The following is a 27,416-nucleotide window of genomic DNA, read 5'->3' as shown; positions in this document are numbered from 1 at the left end:
TGTTGTGACACATTTCACTATTGACACACAACACAAAATGTCCTAAAAGAAGACTTTTAGACTTTTTTTCAAGCATTTTATTTAATTTCTGTGAAATTGTGAAGAACGTGTCTGCAACTTGTGTTTCTGACACAAGTATGGCCGTCAAACCTTTCTCTTTCTAACATTGAAACACTGTGACTGTTTTTATGTGTAGGGGAAATAAAAAGTTGCCCAAATATATTAAGTATGTATTTGAAGAGTGACCCTAATAAGAAATGTAAGTCAGGAATCAGGATGCAAGGATAGCTGAAATACCTTGAACTTAGAGTAATAGGATACAGAAACTTGAACTCTGAGACCATTCAGTCATTGCATATATGAAACTATATATTTACATACACTATATAAAAATACACATAACTTATTATAATGGCAAAAATAATCTGATGTTAATCAGATAATTTTGATATTGAGCTATGTTTATCTGTTTTTAGGTAAACTTAAAATATACATATTTAGTTACAAGTTCTTTGAAAAGTGATTTTAAGGATTGAGATGTCAGAAAAACAGGAAAGTTGATGTCAAAAGCTGTAGACATCCTCCTGTATGAGTGAGTCTGTTTTGATGCAGGGCATTTGTGAAATGTAGCAGAAAGTTACTGTTAAAGTCAGCTTAAGCACCCAATGACAGGTGTTTTTTGCTGATTTATTGCGGCGCTTTTGTGACAATAAGGAATGAATACAAAGAAAGGCTTTTCAGTGGAGGCGGCAGCTGATTGGTCAGCTGAAGCGAGGTGGGCGGAGTCGGAGGAGTTCCACTGCTACCACTGCTCTTTCTCTCGGTTCAGACTCGCTGCCTGTCGGGCTTCAACCGTCGTCCTAGGAGCTACATAACTTTTCACGTTGTTCCTACGCGGACATACTCCAAGTTTTAGAACAAACAAATGGCCCGTCCGTCTTTACCGTCTTCTAGCCATTTAGTGTGGGATTCAGTTGTGAATTTAAAAAGGAGATTTGTCTAAATTGCGGCGCAACTTCAGAGAGATCGAAGACGAAGTTGTAGCCGAGATAAAGAAATCTAGATCGGCCCTTCTGCTCGTGTCAACGGTAAGCTTCAAGACGCTTAATCTTTACCTTAAATACAGAATTATGCTCATTTGGCGTTCCTCTATCCTAAAAAGAGTGTGTATTTAGAAGGGGATTGGCTTTAGGCTGTAATTCGGGACGCTTTGATGTCGGCTGTAAAGCAGCAGCAGCCTGGATGTTTTTTGGACTGCTGCTAACTTAGGAGGAAAGTTGAGCGCATGGTGATCTGCTGACCAGAGTTTCCCATTTACTGCACAAAAACCCAGTTGGGTTTCACTCAGAGTCCCTCCACGGAAGTCCTGCCTTTTCAGCCGGAGTGAATAGTCGACTTAAATTTATCTACTTTGAAACAAAAGGAGCTTTTAAGCGGAAGATATTTATTCGGTCGCTTTCAAGCAGAGTGCAGCCTTTATGAAGCCTGGACTGTTTTTTTTTTTCTCTAGGAGGTAATTACCATAATAAAGGTGCGACGATTCAGCTGTAGCATATTATTCAAAATAATATTTCTGAGCGGAAGCTGTAATTCTGGCTCCTCAGATGATCTGGAAGAGGTTTCTGGTTTAATTTGTTCTAGTCCGGTTATATAATTTGGTGCCGAAGGAGCTGGTTTGAGGTGTCACTTCAAATGTGGGCTTTAAAGCTTCGCCTTTGGCACCATCTTGCATGTGATCCTGCTGAGGAACTGAACAAGCATGCAGGAATTCATCTGATGACTCGGTCTTCAATTGTTTATAGGGGCATTGAGATGTGACTCAGGATAGCACGCCCAGGTGTTTCTTCTTTATCTTACTGTAATTACACTGAAAGACGAATCAATGAAGGTCATTTTATAGTTTCATATTTTTTTTTGTCTTTGAGTTCTGACTGCGATGTATGTTTTATTGATTTTACAGTGCAAAGCTCTGTGGCATGCAGTGTACACACTGGTTTTGCAGTGGGAGTGTTTCTTATCTCATCTCCTTTCATCTCTCTCTACAGTCTGAAGTTCATTTCCGTTCAGCTGATGCAAGGGTTTTATTTTTGAACGATCATTCATCATCTACCAGGGTTATTCATACATATAGCAAGGAAGTAATGGTCACATCAAAGGGAGTTGGAAAGTGTTCTGGTGTAGGGAAAAATAAGATTATCTAATTACCTATTTAGTATGCATTGGTCCATTTGTTTGTGCAGCCTTCTGTTTGTTTGCCCATTCATTTGTCAATTTCTTTTTCCATCCATCTGTTCTTTTTGTCTAATTTTGAATTCATAATTGTTTGTTTACATATCAAGTTTGCCTATCCATCCAGGACTATCCACTTATTATCTAAATATTTATTTGTCCAATTATCTTTTTTTTTTCCATTTGTCATTCCATCCATGTTCATCAACCAATTTGTCAATTTTTCTGTATTTTCTTCCTTTGGATCTTACGTTTTCCTCAGTACAAGCCAAACAAAAAATGCAATAAAAATCCAAGTAAGTTGGCCGCTTTGATGCAGTTTATTGACATTTTTTCTACTGTCTTTTATTGCCAGGTCAAAGTCAAGATGTCTGTAAGCAGCCACGAAAACCGGAAGTCACGCTCCAGCTCCGGCTCCATGAACATCCAGCTTTTTCACAAGACGACGCATGCCGACAGCCTGTTGACTCAGCTCAACCTGCTGCGCAAGCGAAGAGTCTTCACCGACGTCGTGCTGAAAGCCGGCAACCGCTCCTTCCCATGCCACCGGGCGGTCCTGGCCTCCTGTAGCCGCTACTTTGAGGCCATGTTCAGCGGGGGGCTCAGGGAGAGTCGGGATGCTGACGTCAACTTTCACGACTCCCTCCATCCGGAAGTACTGGAGCTGTTGCTTGACTACGCCTACTCGGCCCGAGTCATCATCAATGAGGAGAACGCGGAGTCGTTGCTGGAAGCTGGGGACATGCTTCAGTTCCACGACATCCGGGACGCAGCGGCAGAGTTCCTAGAGAAGAACCTCCATCCGTCTAATTGTCTCGGGATGATGCTTCTCTCAGACGCCCACCAGTGTCAGAGGCTGTATGAGCTGTCATGGAGAATGTGCCTGGCAAACTTTGCAACTCTCTTCAGAACAGAGGACTTCCTCAGCCTGCCCAAAGATAAGGTCCAGGAGCTGATCCTCAGTGAGGAGCTGGAGGTGGAGGACGAGATCCTGGTGTACGAGGCTGTCATCGACTGGGTAAAGGCGGACATGGAGCGGCGGCACAGTGAGTTGCCTGATCTGCTGCGATGCGTGCGCCTGGCCCTGTTGCCAGAGTCCTATCTGCTGAAGAATGTCGCTTCGGAGGAGTTGGTGATGTGCCACAAGGTGGGCCGGGAGATCGTAGAAGACGCAGTGCGGTGCAAGATGAGGATCCTCCAGAACGACGGCATTGTGACGGGGTTCTGTGCGCGGCCCAGAAAAGTGAGCCAGGCCTTGCTGCTTCTTGGGGGACAGACATTCATGTGTGACAAAGTCTACATGATTGACAACAAAACCAAGGAGATCACACCCAAAACAGATATCCCAAGCCCCAGGAAGGAGTGCAGTGCTTGTGCCATTGGTTGTAAGGTATGTGTGTAATCTAAACTACAGTAAATCCATTTTGTAGCATGTCTTCAGCTTGAATTTATGTTATATCTCTTTGTTCTCCAGGTTTATGTCACTGGAGGCCGCGGCTCTGAAAATGGAGCCTCCAAGGATGTCTGGGTCTACGACACGCTGCACGATGAGTGGTCAAAAGCAGCGCCAATGCTGGTGGCCAGATTTGGACACGGCTCTGCAGAGCTTGACCACGTGCTGTACGTAGTGGGAGGACACACGTCGCTGGCGGGATCCTTCCCTGCGTCTCCGTCCGTGTCTCTAAAACAAGTCGAACAGTATGACCCTCAGAGCAACAAGTGGACCCTGGTCGCCCCGCTGAGGGAAGGCGTGAGCAATGCTGCGGTTGTCGGTGCCAAAAACAAACTCTTTGCTTTCGGAGGCACCAGTGTGAACAGAGACAAATACCCCAAGGTGCAGTGCTTTGACCCCTGCCAGAACCGGTGGTCTGTACCCGCCGCCTGTCCTCAGCTGTGGCGGTACACGGCAGCGGCCGTCGTCGGCAACCACGTTGTCGTAATCGGAGGCGACACAGAGTTCTCAGCCAGCTCTGCGTACCGCTTCAACAGCGAGACGTATCAGTGGTCGAAGTTCGGTGATGTCACGGCCAAACGGATCAGCTGTCACGCGGTGGCATCAGGGAACAGGCTGTATGTGGTTGGAGGGTACTTTGGGGCTCAGAGGTGTAAGACGCTAGACTGCTACGATCCATCATCAGACTCCTGGGACAGCGTGACCAGTGTGCCATACTCACTCATTCCTACTGCCTTTGTCAGCACATGGAAGTACCTGCCGTCTTAGACACACAGGCTCTGCAACTTTTCTAGGTGAGTAATTGCAGCTTCCATTAATGTGTAAAAGTCTTTAGTCATACTGAATTTCTTTATACCTAACTTCTAAGGAGTCATATTATCTTGCAGTCTTCTACAGAAGGTTTGGCTCCTTGGAAGCAAATTAAACATTGGTGTTGGTTTCAAACTTTAGCTGCAGTGTAAAGAGCATAAATCAGCTTCTGCCACCTTGTTAGATTCTGTGCCTGGGTGAGTTCCACTTTGAACCCGAGGCAGTCACTTTAAAGCCGCAAACTGTTTTGCAGGTTGCCAGGGGTTACGGCTGTTAAAGATTATCTAAGTGCCGGGTGTTGGACAAACATGTTGGAGTTTATGGGGTAGAAAGAATGTCAGCAGCACTGCTAATTACAAAGCCAGGACTGTAAGCTGAGGCCTCCGTCACAGAGTGGAGTGAGGTGTAGAGTCGGCCGATGAGGTCTGTGCTTGTGTGGATGGGGGAGTTAAGTGAGGCAGCTTGATCCACAGGGGTCAGGGTTGCCTGGTGGACAAGCTGTTGTTAGACAGTAACTGAAAGCAGGTGGAAGAGGCAATGTGTCATTTGAAGTGCCCTCTGGATGCATTCAGAAAGAGCTTCTTTTTTTTTTTTCTTTTTTTTTGTAAGATCGTATGTCGCTGTCACTTCATCCACATAAAAATATTGCAGATGTCTGCTTATTTATACATTGAATTATAGGATTAGAATGTGTTGACAGGGCAATCTGTTCTCTTCGAAGGATAAACAGCAGTTCAGGGGGCTTTTTATAGCTTCAGGGACACGGCAAGGGAGGAGGCAGTGCCCCGTCTCCAGGATATGGAAATATAATTTACTCATATCATACCAGACTGCTTTAGGAATTGAGCAGCTCAATCTGCCTCAGGAAAGGACAGGTGGGAAATTTCACACGTTTGTGCTTGATAAAAGATTTTCCCCTGACATGTCTTTCGGTATTTGCAGAGAGAGTTTAAGGAGGGGCCTAGTTGCTGAAATGAGAAGAGGAAAGGCTGAATGATGTTAGAGCTAGGCCATTTTAAGTTTTAAGTTTTGGGCTATATGTCATGTGACCCGGTTTGCTAGCTTAATTTAGCATTTATTCAATCAATAATCAAAACAAAAACAGTTCATCCAGCTAGTTATGCAACCGCAGGGACTCCTGCACTTAATTTAATTGCTTTGTTGTCCAACTTTTTGAAGTAGCTTTATATAATACGTTGCCATTGCTACATACCCTAGTAGGGAAGAGCTTTTAGAGAAATCTCCCAAAACACCAGGGAGAGAGGACAAATCGAAACACGGCAGAAAACTCAAAAGTGACAACTTCTGAGTTCAATAATCTGTAATGATAAGTTTCTGGATTGGAAATTAGCTAAAAAAAAGATATGCTGTGTTTTAAAATCACTAAAACATTAAAATAATGTAAAATGAAAATGCGACTTCCTAAAGAAGTTTAAATATAAGTAAAAATTCAACTGCTGTATCAGATGTATAGAAAACATAATTGAGTCTCATCAAAAACACTCTCCAATGAAGGTGCACCAGATTATATAACATTCCAGCTTATTAAAACTTAATGATGCATCAAAGATTTCTGATTTGAGAATTACATTTCCTTGTGTTTGTTACAAAGTGGGAGAGCGTAATTGTCCTTCAAAAAGCAAAAAGTGTTTGAATAATTTCAAGACAAGACATTTTCTGTGGGAAAATTAGTTAAGGGGTAAAACTGTTTTAAATATAGGAAGTCAAGGCACACAAATGCTGAATGTTGTAAACATTGAATAGTTAGAATGGAACAAAGTTCAAATAGTGTTGTAGAACAATGAATTGTGAAAATATCATATTTTATGCATATCTTTCCTAAACATTACTAGAAAATTAGCTCACAGATTCCAAAAAAAAAAGATTTTTAAAAGTCAACAGCGAATTCAGTAAAAGTTCATTTGAGATTTATAAGTCCTTTTTTTCATCTGGACTTATAAAACAGGCTCTAGTTTTGGAGGATTTTTAGGAGGAAGCAAGTAATGAGCAAAGAGCTTAGGCGTGGCTGGTGTGTACAGTAAACAGCTGGAGACGGTGGAGCTGGGGGCTTAGCAGTATGCAGCTGCTGGTATATGGGCTGCTGTAGCCATGGTAGTGGAGGGATTTTTGTTTTTCCCTTTTGTAGAGCCATGATGGAGACAGACAGCCTGACTGTAAAAGATCAAGGCGCCACATCCTTGTGAATTCTCAGTTACACCAACCAGCCCACCGCTGCTGACGACATGTATGCCTAATTAAAGCAAAGCCGGGAGGAGGGGAGTTAAAAAAAAAACAAAAAACCTCCAGCTTCTGGCCCATCAAGTCAAACTTCTTTCTTCACGTGTCCTGTCTTTCTCTACCTGACACTTTGGAGCCTGAAGGAGAAAAGGTGATATGCGTGTTGCTATGGAGGGTTAATGCCTTCTCAGACCTCAGTTAGGAGTTTTCAGAGTTGAGTCGTAACTACTTACATGTGTTCAGTTACATTTACTTTTGTACGTTTTTGGAGAAATGTACTTTCAGGAGTATTTTTACTATGCTGTACTTTTTACTTTTACTTGAGTATTTTTATTATGAAGCATCATAATAAAAATGATAAAATTTCTGGATACTCTACCCACTATGAGGATCTTCACCAAGTGAAACTTGATTTAACCAAAAATTAGCCTAAACATATTCTTTGGTTTTTGTTAGTGAAAGAAACTGATTTTGGAAAAAAAAATTCTTTTGCGTGATTTTGTTAGTTTGAAGGTCTTATAATTATTTTCATTTTGATCTTTAAAATACCAAAAAGTTCCATATAAATTTATACTTTGGTCTGTATGATGTAATTTTCAAATATTAAATTAACATTCTGATCAGTTAGTATTTGAGTAGCCTTTTCATCAAATACTTTTTTACTCAAATATTTTCTTGGACAGCTACTTGATCTGAATATGTTGAAGTAGTGCTACTCTTCCTTGTATACAATTGTCCTACCCACCTCAAGTAGTTGAGGTGGGTGTGACCCAACCTGAAGTCATAACCTTGAGAAGGTTGTCTGGGATGGAGGAACCTCATTAGAATATAAGGAAAACATAAAATCATCTCAAAGCAGGAGAAAAAGTGAAGTGTGAATAAGACCAGCAGGAGCATAAAGCATATTCTGCAGAGACTGGCAGCTGAGTCTAACGCCTGCCTAAAAATACATTTCTCTGGAGGTTGTCAACGTTCAACTGGGGTTAGAGAGAAAACAAAGTGTGTGATTTTGTGTGAGTGTGTGTGCGTGTCCCTTCCCTTTTAGGTTTGCTGCAGCTGAAAACCACCAGTCAGCTGTTCAAGTATTCACTGGTAGTATTGTTGGTTTTTATACAGTAGTAAAAACCACTTGTTTTCCACTCTTACTACCCTCAGACTCGCTCACACGGGCCGGCACATTGCTGACATCGCTGGTTGCTTAAAGCGCCAGCCGACCCAGTTCTAATTCAGCAGGAATGTAGGTGTGGTCTGCGTTCCCGTTAGTCCACATTTGTTAATGTGGACGCGTGATGCGGGTTGGATTGTCGTCCCCTGCTCCTTTTGGTCGCCTCCTACTGTATTTCTTTGCCTTGTGCTTTTCCATTAGATGTGGCAGACCGCAGACTTGGAGCAGTGAGCCAGAAGCTGCTGCTGATGGAAAAGTATTTGTAACCATTTAAACAGTGAGGTTTGTTTTTATGGTCAAGACAGGAGTAAACAGCTCCGATCCCCATCAGCAAAAAACTCAACCTCTTCTTCACCCTTAACCTTCATTCGCCATTGAATGTCTAGTTTGATGCATAGAAAGTTGTGTAATATGCAGATTTATGTGCTTGAAGTCCAAATAGTATATTTAAAATTAAGGTTAACAAAACAAACACAACAGAGCCTTGTTCCCATTGACAATAAAATTGCTCAAATTGGAATTCCAAAAATGAATTTGCTTAATGAAAAAACTCCCCATTTTTCTGTTACTTTTATGCTACAGTGTGGTGGTTTTTCAGCCATATCGAGATGTTTGTATTTGGAAACTTTTTCTTTTTGCATCACATGAGCAACGCCAGTTTGTTTACAGCAGCAACAAGTTTATTTGTAGCCACAAGAGGTCGCACAGTTTTATCCAAACCCGAGTTTGTCATTCAAGTTTTGTCATTCAAAACTTGAATGGCGCTTCTGTAAAATCACTGGCCACCTTTTCCCAAAATGGCCGCATACTTAGCTGCTCCCAAGAATAAGGTGCTTGTAACTCCACCTGAATGAGACGTCAACATCTCCTCTGATGGCAGATGGATGATGAGTGCTAGAGCCGTGGCTGAATTCTAAATATAGCTCATGTTAGTGTTTACATCCATCGCCTCCATGATTTGTAAAGACTTAAATGTACAGACTTATTTACGTGTTTTCTTACTTAATGGAAACACAGCAATCACAAAATTGTGTCTCATCGACATGCAGAATATTGAAAATGTTTTTTGCACATTTGTAGTGGGAATGCAGCTGGCAACCATTAGTGCCCCATGAAGTTTCTTCATCAGACCAGCGAAGTATTACATTAACCACAAATTCATTCATTACAATCAATACAAGAATAATCTTTACAAATGGCAGTAGGTTAGCCAATCAGAGGCCTGGTTCAAAACATGATCAGGATAACTAAACATGTAATTTATAGAAAAGGAATACAAGAATCAAGGAGAATGTTTAGATCATTTTGCAGTCGAAGCAAATGGACGCTATGCATGCGGAGAGTCAAAATAATTTTCTCTGACCTCTGAAATCTTTGGGATGAGTTGAAATGGACTGCAGAAGCAAGAAACTCCCTCAAAAGAGCTTGGTAAAGGCTTTTGTTTTATTTTTATCCTTCCAGCAAGTAAAGCTGGTTTAGTCTCCAGGGCTTACCTGTAATTAAACCAGTTTCTTTGCCAGCAATAATTAAAGTTTGGGTAGCGATAGTATTCTCTCTTACTGTCACCTCAGGGTTATTAGTTAGCTGTTGGTCGCAGATGGGTTGTAACTGGAGATCTACTCATGGAGTCGTACTTCCAAATCTCCTCCTTTTCCCACTAAATCAAAACGTCCACAAAATGCTTGTTATCTATTTTAAAGTTTTTTTTCCCAGCCCTATCACTCCCTTCTACCAGACCCCAAAGACGCACACACACACACGCACACGCACACACACACACACACCTCTTTTAGCCGGATCTCTCCTGAAGTTGGCAGCTCTCTGTGGCAGGGTACACCTGCAGAGGTCGGGGGGCCGCGGTGGGACTCGTTGGCGGGCTCGGACAGCTGCTGTAAAATGGAAAGGTCGCATCAGGATCGGGGAGGAGGAGCGCAGGGGCCCCCAGTCACTCAATACTAATGTTTTATTAATGCCTCGCTGTGAGGGCCACCAGGAACACGAGCTGAAAGGAGCTTTTATTGCGGCATCTGCGTACGACAACGACTCCCTCTACCACCTCAGCTCGGATACACACTTCTGCTGCGGTCCCTCGAGTAATCAGTTCGCCACATTACAGCCCCTCGGCACGGCCGGCCGCATTAGCATAAACCTAATGGAGGTTTTATTGGCCTTTTCTCCATGCCGAGGGTAACAAAAAGGTAAAGGAAAGGCGACGTTTGAAATGGCTGAATAATCACCCAGACTAATTAGATTACAGCCTTAAAAAGAGACGAGCTGTCATACAGTTCCAGCAGCCTCTTCAGAGAACCAGCTGAGGCAGGATGGAGCGACTGGCCGTCTGGTAATTAATCAGAGGAGCACGTCCAGTCCCACAGAGATCATCTTTGTTGCAGCTTTGACATTCCTGTTCGCTGCAGAAACCCCTATGAGACTCATGGAGATGGAGCAAAGTCTAGTCATGTGTAGGTCATTGCAGGATGGACGTCTTGGTGGTCATTATTAAACCCAGAACAGGCCGCTAAAGGAGGAGTTACTGGGCTTTGCTTTGGGACTTTACAGCTAACCGGACTTTTGGTGGGCGCAGGTATGGACTGCGGCATGAAACCACAATAAAAGGGGGGTGGACAAAAGTAAAAATCTCGATTCAGTTTTAGCAAGTTCATGATTTTAGTTTAAGTCCAAAATCAACATTTCTTTAAAACGTGTTTTAGCTGCAGACACGAGACTCTAAAGAAAGTCAGGCAGCTGGTGATCATTTTAATATTAATAATAGCTTGAGATGTGGGTGAAAGGGGATGTGTGTAAACGATCCAGCTCAGGGCTGCATGTTATCGACCTTGACATGTAACATTAGAGGAAGTGTGTGTGAGACGGAGTGACGCATTTTGCTGGTGAGGGCAGGATCTGTTGTTGTTGACGTGGGAACAGAGAGGATTTGGTAAGTTTGTCGATTACAGCTTGCATCCAAAAGTAGGACGACACACAAAAGGTCTTTGCCAAAGATGTTGACTCTACAGAGTGCTAGATATATGCCTGAAAAACAGAGTGGAAGGAAAAAGTTCATCTACCGCTCATGAAAAAGGAGTAGCTTTTTTGTCTGTTTTTGTTTTACATTACTGAGCAAAAATAAAGTTTTTGTTCTTGTACAGTTGCTTTACTTTTGCTCGGCTCTGTGGAATCAGCAGTACTTCCTTGTCTCCCAGAAGCTTCAGTTTGCCTCGTGGCGAATATTGCTTCGGCACCACCTCCAGTGAAATTTCAGGAAGGCAGATTGATCAATGGATATCATCCAGGAACTGGAGATGCATAAATTAGAATTTCGTGAAAGATTTCAGATGTCGGTTTTTACAAAGCTTTGTTCTGCTGACACTAATCTTGGCTGACTTTCGGTTTTTCTCAGTGAACTGTTATGTAAGAACAGTATTCAGAGTGCTGGTTTGTAGCCTTCCTCCTGTGGGTGGTCCGTACTTATTTACACTCTGAACAGAGGTATCGTCTGTCAGAAGGGAATTTAAAATTGGAAACATGGAGCTGCAGCCTAGTGAACGACTCTTTGCTTAAATTTATGTTTGCACACAGATTAAGGGGAAAATGCACATCCATCTCCACAAATGTAACGTCTGCAACGCTTTGTAGTCGTTTTGATTTTAATCCATAAAATCAGCAACCTTTTTACTCAGTGTTTTGGGTTTAGGGTAAAATCCAAAGCAGCAAACGGAGATTGCATGTTTAGCCTGGAGTGGTACAGGAGTACAGGCTGAGTAGGAGCTGTGTCACAGTGAGTCAGACCCTGTATTGCACCACCTACTCTCCCTGTCCAATATCAGCTCTGATGCATGCTGATAGCACTCGCCTTTTTTTTGTGTTTGCTGCCTTAAAATATCCCAACGGATTAGTTTCCTCCAATCGAATCTCTCAAGATTCTTGCTCTGTCTTCTGCATAATGGCGCACTTCATTATGTAAAAACAAAAATATTGCAACATCTGTTTGTACTGAATGTTCACATCCTTCGTGAAGAATCAAACAGGTTTCTGCTTTGAGGCATTTTAATGTTCAGATTATTTTTCTTCCATCTCTGAAAGTATGCCTCAGACTTGTTTGCACCCTGTTGCTGTTCCAGCAGCTTTTACCTGAATCCAACTGTTGTGCCTCGGGCTGATTATTCACAACTCCAACAGTCCTGCGTAGCACATGGATGCTTTCTGTAATGCCAGCTGTGGGAATGAGAGCTTCCCAAAATAACCCTCTGCCTGCTGCAGAGCACTGATGTTTAAGCCTGTAACTTGCAGTGCAAAGAGCAGAGCTATCATCAGAAACATGCAAATCAGAAGCAAACACCATGATGAAGTTTCTCTGCAATCCATCCCACCCCCCCCCAGATATCCGGGGAAACATTCCTTCATGTTAGCAGGCGTGGTAAATTAGACGCAGTTATCTGGGGTTGCACAGAAAGCCTGCGATGAGGGTTTCAAAAGAACTCATTATGGCGTTTGTCGTGAAAAATGCTACTTCCATGTGCAGGAATTTGGAGAATGGGATTTTGAGAAGGCGATTTGCCGTTTGAACCTTTATCTGAAGAAAGCAGATGGGTTTTTTTGGAATTAGTTTCTTATTTGAATTAAGAGAAGCTTATTTTCAAAGTCGGGTTCTCTTTGTTCAAACCCTGAAGTATTTATTCCTCGAGAACATTACCGGGCCGAGCACCGTAATCCCACGTAACAGGACAACTCTGGTTAAATGTGAGGAATTAATAACACTTAGTGGGTAAACCCGATAAAATGGCACAGTGATAAGCTGATGAAGACTCCGCCTTGCCCAGCGTTCAACCACAGCAGAGTTCACTGGACCTAAACATTAATCTCCCTCTTTTCTGTTCCCCCAGATGCGCTGCGGTGTCTGGTATGCAGGCATATGTCACTCTGCTGGCTCCAAAGAGGAGAAGAAGGGGTTTGTGTCTTCTCGTCGGAGCTTCTGATGCGTCTGCAGAGGCCTGGAAACAGCCCAGAGACTGAGAGTCTGCGCCCCCCCACCACCACCACCACCACCACCACCTGATCTGTTTACTCTGACTTCTTGTGTAACTTTCTCATGGAAGCAGTCTGAGCGGGAGCGGTTGCCATGATTACTCCAGAGGACCTCGCAGTCATCTCTGCTCCTTCTCTTTCCTCCTCCTGGGACAAATAAGCTACTGTGACCGGACCGGACCCGTTCTGGTCCTTTTCCAGTTTTATGGACATGATGTTTTACAGTGAAGCTCTTTCTCCCTTTCGCCTGACACGTTTACTCAGGTGTGTGTGTTATTTCCTCGCCCGCGGGGCGGAACTGGACCTCCCCTCAGCCGGCCGTGCGGTGAAGGAAGCAAATCGTTTGTGAAAGTGTATTATTTTGTGCACAGAAATATTCTTCCTCTCTGTATTTTTAGACTTTGGACTTGGGCTTCCCTCAATTTTGGTGAGCTAACTTTGTACTCTGCTCTGCAACTGAAAAAAGTAACAAGCTCGCGGGAGAGAATGTTGAAGGAGATACTTATCTGTTTCAGTTCTTTTTTGTTTTTGTCTCAGGGTTTTTTTTTTGTTTTTTTGTTTTTTTACTTGTTCAAAGGGTTACATCTTCCTCTATTGTCCTTTTCTTTAGTTTTTGTGAATGTAATATTTACATGAGTTGCATTGTGTTTGACTCTTCAAAAATGGAAAATAAATTTAGCAAAATCTTTAACTTTAGTGATATTTTGCATTTGAATAAAAGCTAAGTGTCTCCTTTGTAGTTAGCTCTGTAGATCTTTTTAAAAGAATATTTCTATGTAAAATTTTTTAGAAGTCTTTTGTGTGTATAGTTTGTACATTAGTTTTGTAATTATTAATATGTAGATATCTTTTTTTATTTGCACAAAGAAATCTCCCAGTGGTCTTAATTTTGTATATGGGTCTTAACCCAGCTTGGGTAGTGTGAGTAATTGAAGCCTTTTTGTAGCACATTTTCACGTCTCCTTCTTCTTCTTCCACATTCGCACGCTGTGCAAGTCGCCAATGTATCTATTTGTCTGTTCTACCAATATGTACACTGATACAACCGGTCAATAAACCTGATTTTGCTGAAAACAATTTGCTGTTTTTCCTTTATGCACCTGAAACTCATACATACATTTAAACAAGTTGGTATAAAATCTATTTTTGGAACATACTTTTTATAGCAATTTACATTCACTATAATTATTTATACCTTCAAATAATCTGGGAAGGTCCAGATGAGGATGTCGCATCTGAAAGTTACAGGCCGCCCAACCTCGAGGCCTGGAATTGAAATCCATGCTGGTAGTATAATGAAATGTTCAGATTCTGAAGTTATGTTTTTTTCCTCCATGGATTTGATCCATGTAATGCATTGCTTAGCAACTGTCCTTAAGTGCTTTTTCTTCATATCTAAGCTGGTTTATGATCTATGCAAAGATCATAAACCAAAGTGGAAAACCACCAAGCCATCCAATGATCAAAACCAGAGCAAACTTCCTTCCAGTGAGAATGAGCTTCAAATCGAAGCAACAGGTGGTTTTAGTGATGTTTTCTCCAATAGCCAAGCAAGAGTCAGTAGTTTGGGCCCCTAAAAGCAGAGAAGACCAGACAGTTATAGTGTGTTACATCACAGCAAGGTCCCCAGTAATCTTTAGCGCCAGGCAATATTCACCAGCGGTGAATATTGCCTGGTTGAAGTGCTTCTGAGGCTTCGAATTCATCCTAATTTTTTCTGTCCAATACATGTAAAAATATAAAGATCAGAATCTCCATGTGGGAGATAAATGTTTAATTACATTAGATCACATTTTCTAAGTTAGATCCCAGCCTGGGATTCAAACTCAGGACTTAGTTGTAAGACTAAAGCTTGTAACTGCACCATCGTATATCCCAAATCAAATCTCAAAAACAAAAACATCAGTGCAAATTATGTAAAGTCTTTGTTAACATGCAGCGAGTGACATAACTCATAAACGGTCAGTTTAAAGACTGCCGAAAACCCTCAAAGAGGGTTCCTAATTGGAAATCAACAAAAGGCGGCTCTGAAAAGTTTTGCTTGGCGGCCATGACATCATGCCAGTAACAGGCTCTGTCCAGTCAAGCATGTGGGTGAATCTGGGCCAGTTGGAGTACCAGGGATTCATCAGAAGGTTAATTTATGCATTTTTTAAACACAATGCAGACAAACATAAAAGATGAAACACCCCTATCTCTATAAAGGAGACCTGGCACAGTACAGCCGGACGAGTGGCCTCACAGCGACTCCCATTGTGATGCAAAATGTGCAAACCAGGCTATTTGAAACGTCCTTTGAACACAACACAATTAAAGCTCAGCGCATAAATAGACATTACAAAGTCGGACAGAGACAAAAGAACAGACGGCCAAAACAGCAACAAAAAGTGGAGGGACGGGATGGGGAGGTGACCAAACTGCCATAACAATCTGGATTTTGGATCAGAGGATTTGCAAAGTATCTGTGTGTACGGGGGTGTGCGTGCGTGTGTGTGTGGATAGAAATCTATGGTCCGTGTGTCTGGTGTTTTGAGGGCATTTGTATTTTTCCTTTATGTGGTTTTGAGGTAGTTTGTGCGTGAAGTGGATGGTGGCAGGCGGTGGGAGGGGGCTGCGTGGCTTCTCGTAAACCTACAAGAAAAGAGGCAGTGAGTTGGAACAGACAAGGACGCCGCTCTGGACCTTTATAGCCAAACATCGGCGTGTGTCTCCTGGCCTGAGACCCCCAGCTGGGCTCTCTGGCCGGTGCTGACTGGAACAAAGGCACAGTGATGAGGCGAGAATCGACCTCCTCTCACCTAACCCCCAGGGGGGCCCTGAGGTTTGTTCTGATGGCCAGCTTAAGATTCCCTGCTGAGTACGGATCGATCAATACGAACCGTCTGGCCTCTTCACATCTGATTTGACTCGCACCATGATCTCTCTCACAGCATAGTCAAGAACATCTGTCGCTGGATGTATTTACTCAACTGTAGATATTGAGGTAAGGAGGGTTGGATTTAGAGTTGGAATTAGGGTTGGAATAAGGTCTGGAAAGAAGGTTATAGGAAGGTTGAAATCTGGGTTACAATCAGAGTTGGAGGAAGGGCTGGAAGGAGAGATCCAATCAGGGTTGGAAATATGGTTAAAATTGGGATTGGAATCAGGGTTGGAACTAGATTTGGAATAAGGTTTGGAATATGTTTCAGAAGGAGTGTGTAGATTAATATTGGAATCAGGGCTGGGATTTGGCTTGGGATGAGAGTTGGAGTACTAATCTGATTCAGGTGCATTAAACCAAGGAGGGAACTAAAACATGCAGGAGGCCGGCCCTCGAGGACCGAGTTTGGGGACCCCTGACGTACAGTTTAGCTTTGTAAACAGTGTTCTGCACAAATTTCTAATACTCTTTGGGTGGGGTTTTTGCATTGACTGAAAGTTTTCACTCCTCTTCTATAATTTTCCTATTCAATTTTTTATGCATTCAATCTGAAAAATTGTAATCAAATATTCTTTCCCATTTCCTATTATTAATTTTTAATGGTAAGAGCTTTGGAAATCGGGTCACCTTTAACTAATTTATCCCTCATAGTGACAAAACATTGGACGTTTACATTTTAATGCAGAATTTACAATCATACCCTAATTTATTTTCAAAGCCGTATGCCCTTTGTTATTATAATTTGACAGAGAGAAACTTGGAAAAATGGTAGCTGCATACAAGTGTTTGACTGAAAACACCAGCAGGAGCCTCTTCATAAAAATTGCAGAGGATCTGAGAGAAGCCTTCAATCTGACTCTTACATAAACCTCTTGCTGCAACATCAAACCTGCTCCTTTCCCCACATGCTGCTTTATTTCTCATGTTCAAACATCTCCTCTCTTTATCCTACGTTTCAACCTCCAACAGAAAACAGAACAGGCTTGATTAGGCTTTGAAAAACATCCACATATAACGCAGCAATATTGTCTTTCTGTTCCTTTTCTCTTCCCCAAGCAGTGTCACATGTGTCTTCACATCTTCTTGCCCACTCCCTCGCACCTCGTCTCCCCTCATCTGTGGATATCTTGTTTGGCAGCGGCTCTGAGGTTTCAGAGCTGACTGGTGAAGCAGACGAGGAGTAAACACAGTGAGAGACAAACGGACAGACAGTCAGACTGTGTAACCACCGGAGTAAACGAAGAGGCTGGCTCATCGCTACTGTCCGAGGAGTAGACGTGTACGTCTGAGGAAGGAGAGGGGGAATGGGTGGGCTCACAGGAGCTGACGGGTCTTGGAGGCCTGGAGCTGTGATGTTTTAAACCCAATGAAGACTGAGGCACAGGCGGCATGCTGTGTCTGAAATGTATTTTCTTTCACACTTGACTGCCACTGGAAGATGCTGCTGTATATTATTGGCTGAAATGTGAAGCTTACATCACCCATATATGATATGTCATATTGACTCAAGATTTTTTAGTAAGAGTTTGTTAATGAATTTTCTTTTCAGGGTGAAATAATTACACCTCATACCACCTTAGTGATTTGGAAAAACTGGAATTAGGTGTGCAGGCTCAAATTTATCATACATTTTATCTTTTCAATAAATTTTTTTAGGTAGAGCTGAAGTTCGTTTTATCCATTTCAGAACTGGTTTTTATTTTCCTCCTACTTAAACAACAATTTGTTTATAAAGTTTAACTATCTGATCCTAGTATAATTTGCCAGATTTGTATATAATAATCTCCGCTTTTGATTAAGATTAAGGAAACTATTTTTTTGTTGTTGTTTTTCAATGTTACTGTAGCAACTTCCAGTTTGAACCCTTAGGCGAACTGGCACAGAAACTGTTTGTTTGCTTTTGAGAAGCTGAGTTCAACTGCAAGGCATCAAAAACAAAGATGAACTCTGAAGCATCAGCTCCCAGATTGTCAAATCCATTGTGCATTTTCCAGAGCCAAAACACTCTTGTCCTCTGCTATCATCTCTGCAGTTTACAGGGTAATTATTGCGTTGTGTAAACAGCTATTTCAGGGTCTGAGTCTTGGCAAGCCTCAAAGCGCCCTCTCTCTCTCTCTTATCATAGAGATCCCAGCTCTCCACTTCTCTTTGAGTCAGAGGTTCTCACTGCAGATCTAGTCAGAGACAAAGATTGTGAAAAATAAAAGAGCAGCTCTTTACACGGCACCATCCATTTGGCTTACATATCCGTACTGAAATCAAATGAGCAAGACTGTCTTGGCGGTTAGTTTTAATCAGCGAAAGTCTTATTTTCTTGGACAAGTGAAAGGAGTCTCATGCCTAAAATGCTATCTCGATATCTGAAGAAACCTGCAAAGACCTGATGAAATTCAAAAGAGAAAGTTTTATAAACCAACAGAAAGCCTGAAGAAAATTCAGGACACGTCCTCTCAAGACACTTAAAAAAAAATTAAATATTCATTTCAATCATGATTAACATAATGTTGGAAATGCATCATATTCTGTCTGATAATTTCACCAAATTGAATCATACATCATTCAGTAGAGAGAACTGATCCGAGCACTTAGCCCTGTGGAGGCCCACAAGTAACTCTTGAGGTTTGGACCAAAGCATATTGATGCGTGAAGATCGACCCAGTCAAAGTCCAGACCTGAATATTGGGAATCAATTATTAAAAATTGTCTTTCAAAGAAAATTTTCTTCCAATTTGACTGAGCCTGACCGTTTTTTTTTTTTACACAGAAGAGTTGCTTAAATTGTGTAATTCCTTTGCAAGGTGCTTATAACCTGTGTTGCTCTTGTTTTTGACCGAAAGAATGATTGTGTGATTGTGTCGGTCTCTGACTGAAAAACATTTTCTGAAATCCTTCTTCTTTTCCTTCTCAAACAAAGGGAGAGGGAACCATCTGTAATCTCTGCTTTCCTTGGATGAGGAGCCGTGGTGATATTCAGTCACGTCACAAAGTCAACACCAGGACGGATTCATTCAGGGGAAAAAGCACACAAAGGCTTCGACCGTTGACCGAGTGCGATGAGCAAAGACTGCGGGCCGAGCAGAGCTGAGCCAGCGGACATTCCAGGCGAGCCGGGCATACTTGGAATCCTGTGGCACAAAGGGACACATTTCTCATCCTCTTTGTCACTAAAGACCCCCATAAACTCCTTTGTCCTTTGGGAGAACGGATATCTTTTTATAGATGTATAATTGCTGCTTCCTTTGGCATTCATTAATAAAACAGAAATTAAATCCCAGTTGAGTTGAAGAGAGGCCTGATGAGGGAGCGATGGTGGAGACTGGAATGGTATGGAAGCTGCCTGAGGGCAAAACACAGCAACATTTTCTCTTTCTCTCTCTGTATCCATCTATCTATCCATCTATAGTCAAGTATGTCTTTCTATCTTCACAAGCATTTTGCATTGACTTCCATTCATTTTTCAGTAATTTTAGAGTCTAACTATATGACCCCCAAAAAACACTTGTTCTTATGGGGCTGACCGTTAGAACAAGTGTTATGGGGCTCTAAGCTCCCCATAAGGAGCATCGTAGTATTTATTGGAAAAATTTGCTTCATAAAGGTGAAGCTAATTTTCACCTTTATGAAAAAGTGAAAATTATACAAATGTGTTTATATTTCTTCCATTTATTTCAGTAATTGTTAGGTAATTCTCCCTAACCAAAGTGGGATGTGTCAAATTAGGACCAGGATTTATTTCCTTTGAGCCCCATCAGGCTTCAGAAGGCTCATAATATTGGAGAAGATTTGCAGTAATGACAAGTACATGCACACATACACGGCATTAAAAAACATTCCCAATAAACAGCTCTTGGCTTCAAACACACCATCCAAAGCCTTGCTTGAAGTTGGAGTGTGACAGATGTAAGCCTGCCCTCTGGCCTACACACACTCTGTAGAAAATCAAACCAAACTGAATTATGAAAATAAGCCAAACGCAGGAAAGAAATTGTGTGTGTGTGTTTTGAAGGGGGTGGGGGGACCCCCGTCTGTCGAGCCAGTTTTCGGTTGACCACCACGGATGGGATGTGACACCGAGGATGAATAATACAATAGAGAGATGCAGCTCAGACGTGTCAGCAGCATCTGTCTCTGTCTGGGGATGACGTGTGTCATCCTCCCTCCTCATTCAGAGCGCGGCGCAGAGGCTTGCAAAAAACTAATGAAGCAAGCACATGCTGTATTAACCCACACACACACACACACACCTTCTTTGATCGTACTCACATACAGAGGCGGTCAAACTGTGCAGCACAGGTCAGACTGAATGAGGAGAGAAGCTGCCATCCGGCCTCTTTGTGAACACTTCAGGTTCCTATATCTGCCCCAGAGTGTCATTTTGTTCTTGATGCACAAAAGATGAGCTACGTTAAGATAGAGCAAAAATACTGAATGATTTATGATGAGACTGGAGGGAAAAACCAGTTGTTGCCGAGTGTTTTGTTCACGGTGGTAAGCGACCTGAGGAGGAGTTTGTTAAGTGCTCCATTTGGCCGAGAGCCACAGAAGAACGATTAGAAAACACAGAATAAAAAACAGAGACTGAAGAGGAGGGAGAGGAGAAACCGAGGAAGAGATTTTCTGCATGCAAACAATAGTCTTCCTCTTTGTTGTTGAACCAGTTCTGGAGCAGGTTCCAGTAGATGACAGAGATCTGATGTGAGCTAATGTCATCTTATCTCATCATCCCACTTAATCCACCAAAAAGATCTGAGATCTCACTGGCCTGAAATAAGATAATTAAGATGAAACGAAAAAACAGAATACCGTTTGCATGTGTGTGCACGCCTTGGAGAAGGAGCTTCTTTCGGCTGGTAAACCGTTTCTGCTCTGTTGCATAAGTTAAGGCCAAGGGCAATAAGGAAATTCAGCTCATGACCAAAGGCTATAAACCGTTGGTAGAGGTGAACAAGTTCTGGTTTCTGTGTCTGTCTCTCAATTTGGATTTCAGATTGCAATTTTTATGAATTCATCAATTGAGGGTAATTTTTTGTTTGTTTGTTTTTTGCATTTCAGTTTTAAGATAATAATTTAATTTAAGTCAAGCCACTTCACAAGACAAAAAAGGTTAAATTCATAATGAATCAGCCACAACTGGGGCATATTACTATGCAAATGCATGCAGAGTTATGGAGGCCGGTGTTGCAGAAAAAATAAAGGAAATACAGGACCACTGAACACGGGACACAGTCCAGTAGCATTTGTCTGGTGCAGGGTTTTTAGGTTTTTCAATTGGCAGACTTTGTGTGGGCACAAAAACAACCAGCCACGTAGGAAAATTAAGGAAAGAATATCCCAGAGTGGTGCAAGCAAAACAACATTTTCTGCAAAGAATATCAAAAAAGTGATAGGTCTGCTGAAAGTGTTTAATGCTATTAAAAAAGCAGTCAAATGTAATTTTACAGTTAAAGGCATTGAACAGGTGCAAGGTTCATTTTCTTAATACTTTGGAATTTGAGCTGAAACTCTTTAAAGCAGCTGCACAGATCCACTCAGCCCTGTCTTATTCTGGTGCTTGGCGCTGCAGCAGTTTGTGCCCTTTTGGTCCCTTGGCAGCGTCTTCCTGTCTCCTCCCCCTCTCCACCTACTCTCCACTCCTTCTTCAACAGCAGCCAGCAGACAAGCCGTCCAGCTCTGCCAGGATCCAGCTTCTAAATCAGAGAAGCAGTGTTTAGATCCCGCTCTCAAAGCACGGATTCAGTGGCAAAACAAGCACTGCTGCCCTCTGCTCATCCAAGACGAAATGAGGATGCAATGAGGAGGCTCTGTGTGCTTCTTCTCCTAAAATTAAACCTTACATCCTGCCAGAAACGTTGCAAATGAAACCTATAGCAGTTAAAATGCAACTGAAGAATATTTATACTAAAAGACATGAAACCATCTTGTTTTGAGAGGGAAAAGCTGCTTTCTGATGCTTTATGTGAAAGTGAAAGGGGTCATGTTGGAGTGAAACGCCACTTTGGGCTTTGTTCTTTCAAATGGACACTCGTAAAGAGCTCCAGAAGATAAGTCCAGGAAGTCAAAGTGCCCCATAAACAAGAGGGCATCAGGTCTTCAAGATGCTCCCAGCTCCTTTTACTTTAGATCCACTTTCAGTGCATTTCAGGTCTCCCTCCAGGCCTCCAGCTGCCGTTTTACTCTCAGTCAGTGCTTGTGATGTTTTTCCTGTGCTTACTCTACGGCACACATCCACCCTGACTTTTTGAGAGCTGATATTTAATGATGGAAAACTTCTTTTTTTTTTCTTTTTTTTTTTCTTTTACAAAAGGCTCCCAGCTCTTTGTGAGGTGGAAGAAACTTAGAGACTTTAAATTGCTCACATCTCCTGAGCTTTTTCATCCTAAGCTGCCAGGAATGTATTTACCTTGGCACTGCTACTATTTGTCTTGAACTAACTAAATGTGATGCAGTGTGTGTGTGTGTGTGGGTGTGTGTGTGTGTGTGTGTGCTACATGAAGGAAATAGTAATCCTTTGAATAGCAACACGGACCTCCCACATTGCAAAAATCCTGATCAACAAATGGAAAATACTTAAAACCGAGGACAGCTGCTTTTTGTTTCCTTATGAAATTTTAAAGAGTTTCCTTTTTAGAGACTAAATAAAACACAATAACACACTGCAATTAAAACAGCTACGAATAAAGCCACTGGTGAATATTTAATGTTATATATATATATGTGGGAGAGAAATCCAAACTGAAGGCAAAAGGCCTGTTGACGGGTTCTGATCCAGCTGTTTGTCCGTATTAATCAATCCCTATTAAAAATTTATGAAAACTTTAGAACTGAAGATGGAGTCCTGGGTTTTTTTATGGATCAAAATCATTACCCATGTGCTCTCAGCGGGAGTAAGATGGGTTCTGTGTCCCACTGATTAAAATGTTTTGCTGTAAAAAGTGCACAAATTTTGAGAACATACGTTCTGGAGCTGGTAGGAGTGAGTCTTTGTTGCATCAGGAAGTGGTGAACTTTAGAGCTGATGCTATCATGAGGAGAGAACGTTGTGAAAACATGAAAGTTGCATCGTAAGACATCAGTCCACAAGTTACATCTTGGGCACAAATGGAAAAGCATACCACCGAATCAGCTGTAACGTTACTTAAGGGCAACAAAGTCGATATAAGTGTCCTTCCTTTGAGCGCTCAATTTGAGCAAGTACTTGTGCAGGAGTTTATCTGCAACCTGTCGTCTGTCTTTTTGTGTTGCTTTTGGCATCTTCACAAAATCTTTAGTGTTTTAAACCAAACTTATTGCTTTCTGGGACACAGAACCAGTCCTCCTTCTGAACAGTAGGATGGATGGACTATACTTGTATATCATTTTTGAAGAGATGGGTTTGAATAGATAATCTATAAATCTTGATTTTCAGATTTCTATTTTATTGACTTAAGGAAGCAAGGTGGTTGAGGTGTTACTTTTAGAACACATCCTCAAATCTGAATCATTTTATATCAAATATGATTATTATAACCTACTGGAAGCTCACACAAACGTAATATAATCATATTTCCCAAAGGCTTTAAATGGATGTCAGGTGATCCTGACTGATCTAAAACAAGGGGAAAAGATCAGGATTCATTGTCAGACAGAGAGGGGAAAAAAAGATAGTGTGTGTAAATATCTGCTTTTAAATATTTTAGTATTGCTTTTAGCTGTGTGACTCTAAGGAAAAAACTGTCTGCATCTTAGACACAACACTGTTCTTAAGCTGGAAGAATAGAAAATTGCTATGAAAGGCTCATCTGTCACAACTACGGCCATTCCTCCCTTCCTGACAAAATGTGATCAACACAAAAGCCAGGGAGTAAAACTGGTCCAGCAGGACAGAGCCACCGAGCTCCAGCTGACTCCAAAATGCAGACCCCATGAAAAAGACAAAGGCAGAGTCAACACTGAGCACGCTTTCCTTTGTAATCCGTCTTTTCAGTTCACCTGAGGCGTCTCCTGTGACCCAACAACGGTTCTCCATCTGATCTGATTTCCACCTGGCACAATGGCTCTCTGTGGAGGCCTTCTGAACAGGAACTTCCTTTGTTGATGTAAGATAGGAGATGAGCCTAGCAGGGTGGAGGAACAAAGACTCTCATTCATCCAAACTAGAGCTAAGATAGTTTACATATTGTACAATCCATTAGAAATGTCTGTTGTAACACTGTTGGAGCGCTGTGTCAATACAAGCCTCAACTATTTGGTTCTTCCTCTCTCCCTAAAAACAGCCACAGACAAACTCAAATAATTCGGATACTTTAGCTTGCACAAACCATATTTATCCCACAGGCAGTCTGAGAGGTTGTGTAAGCAGGGTATAAAGCAGGGGCATGTTTTACTGCTGACTGTCTTGCTGTTATCACATTTGGTCTGTTTTTAAAAAACAGACACATGGAGTTCCTCCTCTGACACCCAGGAGCAATGAAACTGCAGCCAGGGAGCTCTCCATGTTTCACATTCTTCTCATAACAAAACTTGGAGAAACAAGCAGCTCTGGATAAAAGCTCAAGTGTTTGAAACCCAACAGCGGCTTTCTGTTGGGTCAAGCGGAAGATAATTTTTATTAACATGAACTTTTCCGTTCATTTATTGTGTAAGGCAAACAATATAGAATTGTTCAGGGAAAATAGTAATAACACTTCATATATTCATAAACTGACTTTCTGCATTGAGTTTGCATGTTCTCCCCATGGATCCTCTCTGATGCCCTGGCTTCCTTCGCAGTCCAAACACTAGGCTAGGTTGACTGGATACAGTAAACTGTTTGTGGTAGTTTTTCCTGTATTTCCTTGAGACTCCTTCAAGGCCAGGTAAATTGTCCAGGGTGTACCTCCGCATCGCCCAATAACAGCTGGAGATGGACGCCAGCTCTACCAGCGACTCTGCAAGAATAAGTGAGTATAGGTATTGACGGATGAATGATAAATACAATGGGTCACAGTTAGGCTCGTGTCTAAACAATTACAATTCTAACATTTTTATTTGCATCACTTGTAAAAGGCCATTTTGAAAATTATTTACATACTTCTCAATACTCACTTGAAAAGTCTAGCCACGTTTGTAAGTTTCCACTGGTATTTATACGAGTTATCTTTTTCTGATGTGCTCCAAATCTTTGAGGTTGGAAGAACTTCTTACTATCTTCCTCAGCTGCAGCTCCACTCACAGATTAACCATTAAAATTCAGTTTAAATCTTGCCGCAACTCGCATCATCCAAGCATCTTCAAAGAGTGAGGGAAGGTATCTGGTAGCAGACCCAAACCTCCAGGCAGCCGAGGCAAAATTGCAGAGTACAATGGAGGACAATGTTAGCAAGCACTGCTAATCCAACGAGGTGGAGGCCTCTTCAAAACATGATTACCACCTTAAGTCTGAAGAAACATGCGTGTAAAATTAAAAGATTACTTTATACCCAAGTCTGCCAGGACTAGGAGTCATTTTGGGCTTAACTTTAAGCAATTACAGAAGGTGCAGTATAATTTTAAGTGCAGCATAAGATTATTTTTAAGCTTTTTACACATTTTGATCAGAGGTGCCAGTAAGGCTGACACTGTATTTACTGATCTAGCAACATTAATTAAGTACTTGAATGTCCCCAGACATTAATTAATGAAAGGTATTTCATTGTATCACATTGTCAACATGCTAACCTGACAGAAAAACACAGTAAATAGATGTACACTGTAAATATTGACTGCTTTCATTCAACCAGAGCTGTCTGCTAAACCCATTTGTATTGTTTCTTCCAAGACTTTTTTTTTATTATTACACCAGAAACTTCTAAAACAAGTCTTGAGAATAATGTGTTTGGCCTGTCATGAGAATCAAAAAGATAATCCCTCATTCTGAAGACAGCAGTAGAAGCCCGAAGCCCCGGAATAGATTTATAGAGCCAAAACCAAAGTAAAAAACAACTGCTGACACAGAGTCTATCAAACTCAAATTTGTCCCAGTGTTTTATGGTGTTTGCCTGGTCGTTTCACTCTGTGGAGAGACTATTTGTCTCCAACTCGCACACAGACACAACAATGGCGGCCAAGACTCCGGACATCCTGCGTTACATAAACAGCCTCGGAGCTGCGAGGTAGGTCTGACACATGACCGGACGCGATGGGCAGAGCAGTTGGAAAGAATGAGACAGGAGCAAAGACAGAGGAAGAAAAATAATTGTTGAGAGGAGACAGAGAAAAGCCACTAATGACAGCCGACAATAAAACAGGAAAAAAAAAAAAAAAAAGGGCGACTACAGTAGAGTCTGCCACGGCGGGATGACAATAAGGCAGGAACTAGCAGCCTTTAGTGTTCGAGAGGGATTGAAGGGCCACAACCACAGGGCCTAGAAATAGAGCTTTGTCTGGGGGTAAGCTGTTATTAGGTCGTCTAAACATGGGGTCCTTAACACCCCGTTGCACCTCCTGGACGCTGCAAAAGGGTTAGTAAGCCAGCTGATTGGGTGGTCAGGATTATTTTTGATGAGCAGTTAATAAAAACCTCAATAATCAGGGAGAATTATATGTTCCAGCAACCTTAGCTCAGCGGAAAGGCTCCACTGCAAGTTGAATGGAAATTGTCTGTGAGGCACAAAACAGTTCAACAAGTGATTGTTTAAAACCTGCTTGCAAAGCAAAACACATATTTGAAGGCATTTATTGAGTTTTTGTAAATAATTTTTTCCCGTGAAATGTTGCTTTAGCTTTGAAGTTTGTCCACACTCGAGATGAGACATGGTTATTAAACCCAAGATTGAGAAGGGGTAGTCCATTTTTTGCCAGTTTAGTTGTGGAGCAGATGGTTGTTCACCAGAGTTCTCAAGGGTTTTGCGGATCTGGATTCCTTTGTGGCAGTACCAGATGTCGGGGCTTTCATGAGGCAGTATTATGCGTTTTCCAGCTACACAGTATAACTTTATAGCCCAATCAAGTAACTATGCAACCTTCAGTTGTTATAAAAACGCCATATATATCAAATATGACTGAAATTATGAAGTCAAATTACTTAAAATTGGGTCTCTGTCTCTTTAAGTTCTGCTCTTTACATCACTCCTTTAACTCTCTAGCAACACTTTTACCAGCATTACATTGAGATGTAGCTTGTATAATGAGTAAATGGAAATAATTTGAATAACGGACCTAAAATAGAAAAATAGACTGAAGTAAAAATTTATTTGCATGCAGCAAATATCTAGCTTAACTGTAACAATCATTAGACTTTGTTCAGGGTTAGATTTAGACGTCGGTACAGGAACGAAATATTTCTGAACCAGAAAATGGCCAATGGCGGTAAGAATGAGCTTTTCCAACTTCCTGTAGCAGCTAGCTATGCACAGGAACAAGTCAAAATCTGGTTTCAGCTGTTTAATGTTGTGCTCTATAACAACGGAGCAGGTGACATTTTGTTAGCATCTTTGATTATAAGAAAATACAACATTCCTTAGTGCTGGTTGTGTGAAGGTAATGTTGAGGTAAGCTGTTTGCTACCTTCAGTAACCACAAGAGGGTGCTCTAACCCTGCGTCACCTCTGATTAATGAAAAAGAATCCAAACAAAAATAA

General features: G+C 41.7%; 1 protein-coding gene across 1 annotated transcript; it reads left to right on the top strand.

Annotated features, from left to right (window-relative positions):
• Positions 1 to 815: 815 nt before the first annotated feature.
• Positions 816 to 13,997, top strand: enc3 (ectodermal-neural cortex 3). Its single transcript, XM_044129404.1, has 4 exons — positions 816 to 1,088; positions 2,585 to 3,619; positions 3,704 to 4,476; positions 12,779 to 13,997. Exons 2-3 carry the CDS (start codon positions 2,597 to 2,599, stop codon positions 4,448 to 4,450), a joined length of 1,770 nt encoding a protein of 589 aa, XP_043985339.1. The 5' UTR covers positions 816 to 1,088; positions 2,585 to 2,596; the 3' UTR covers positions 4,451 to 4,476; positions 12,779 to 13,997.
• The last annotated feature ends 13,419 nt before the right edge of the window (positions 13,998 to 27,416 follow it).

Source organism: Gambusia affinis, linkage group LG10, assembly GCF_019740435.1.
Source record: "Gambusia affinis linkage group LG10, SWU_Gaff_1.0, whole genome shotgun sequence".
NCBI classification, from domain to species: domain Eukaryota; kingdom Metazoa; phylum Chordata; class Actinopteri; order Cyprinodontiformes; family Poeciliidae; genus Gambusia; species Gambusia affinis.
The sequence above is the reverse complement of the archived record's forward strand: the minus strand, read 5'-3'. Positions and strand labels throughout refer to the sequence as shown.

Coding starts and splice junctions, on each gene's coding strand:
- enc3 (XM_044129404.1), top strand. CDS start 2,597: ATGTCTGTAAGCAGCCACGAAAACCGGAAGTCACGCTCCAGCTCCGGC. Junction 3,620..3,703: donor CTTGTGCCATTGGTTGTAAG/GTATGTGTGTAA, acceptor TTTGTTCTCCAG/GTTTATGTCACTGGAGGCCG.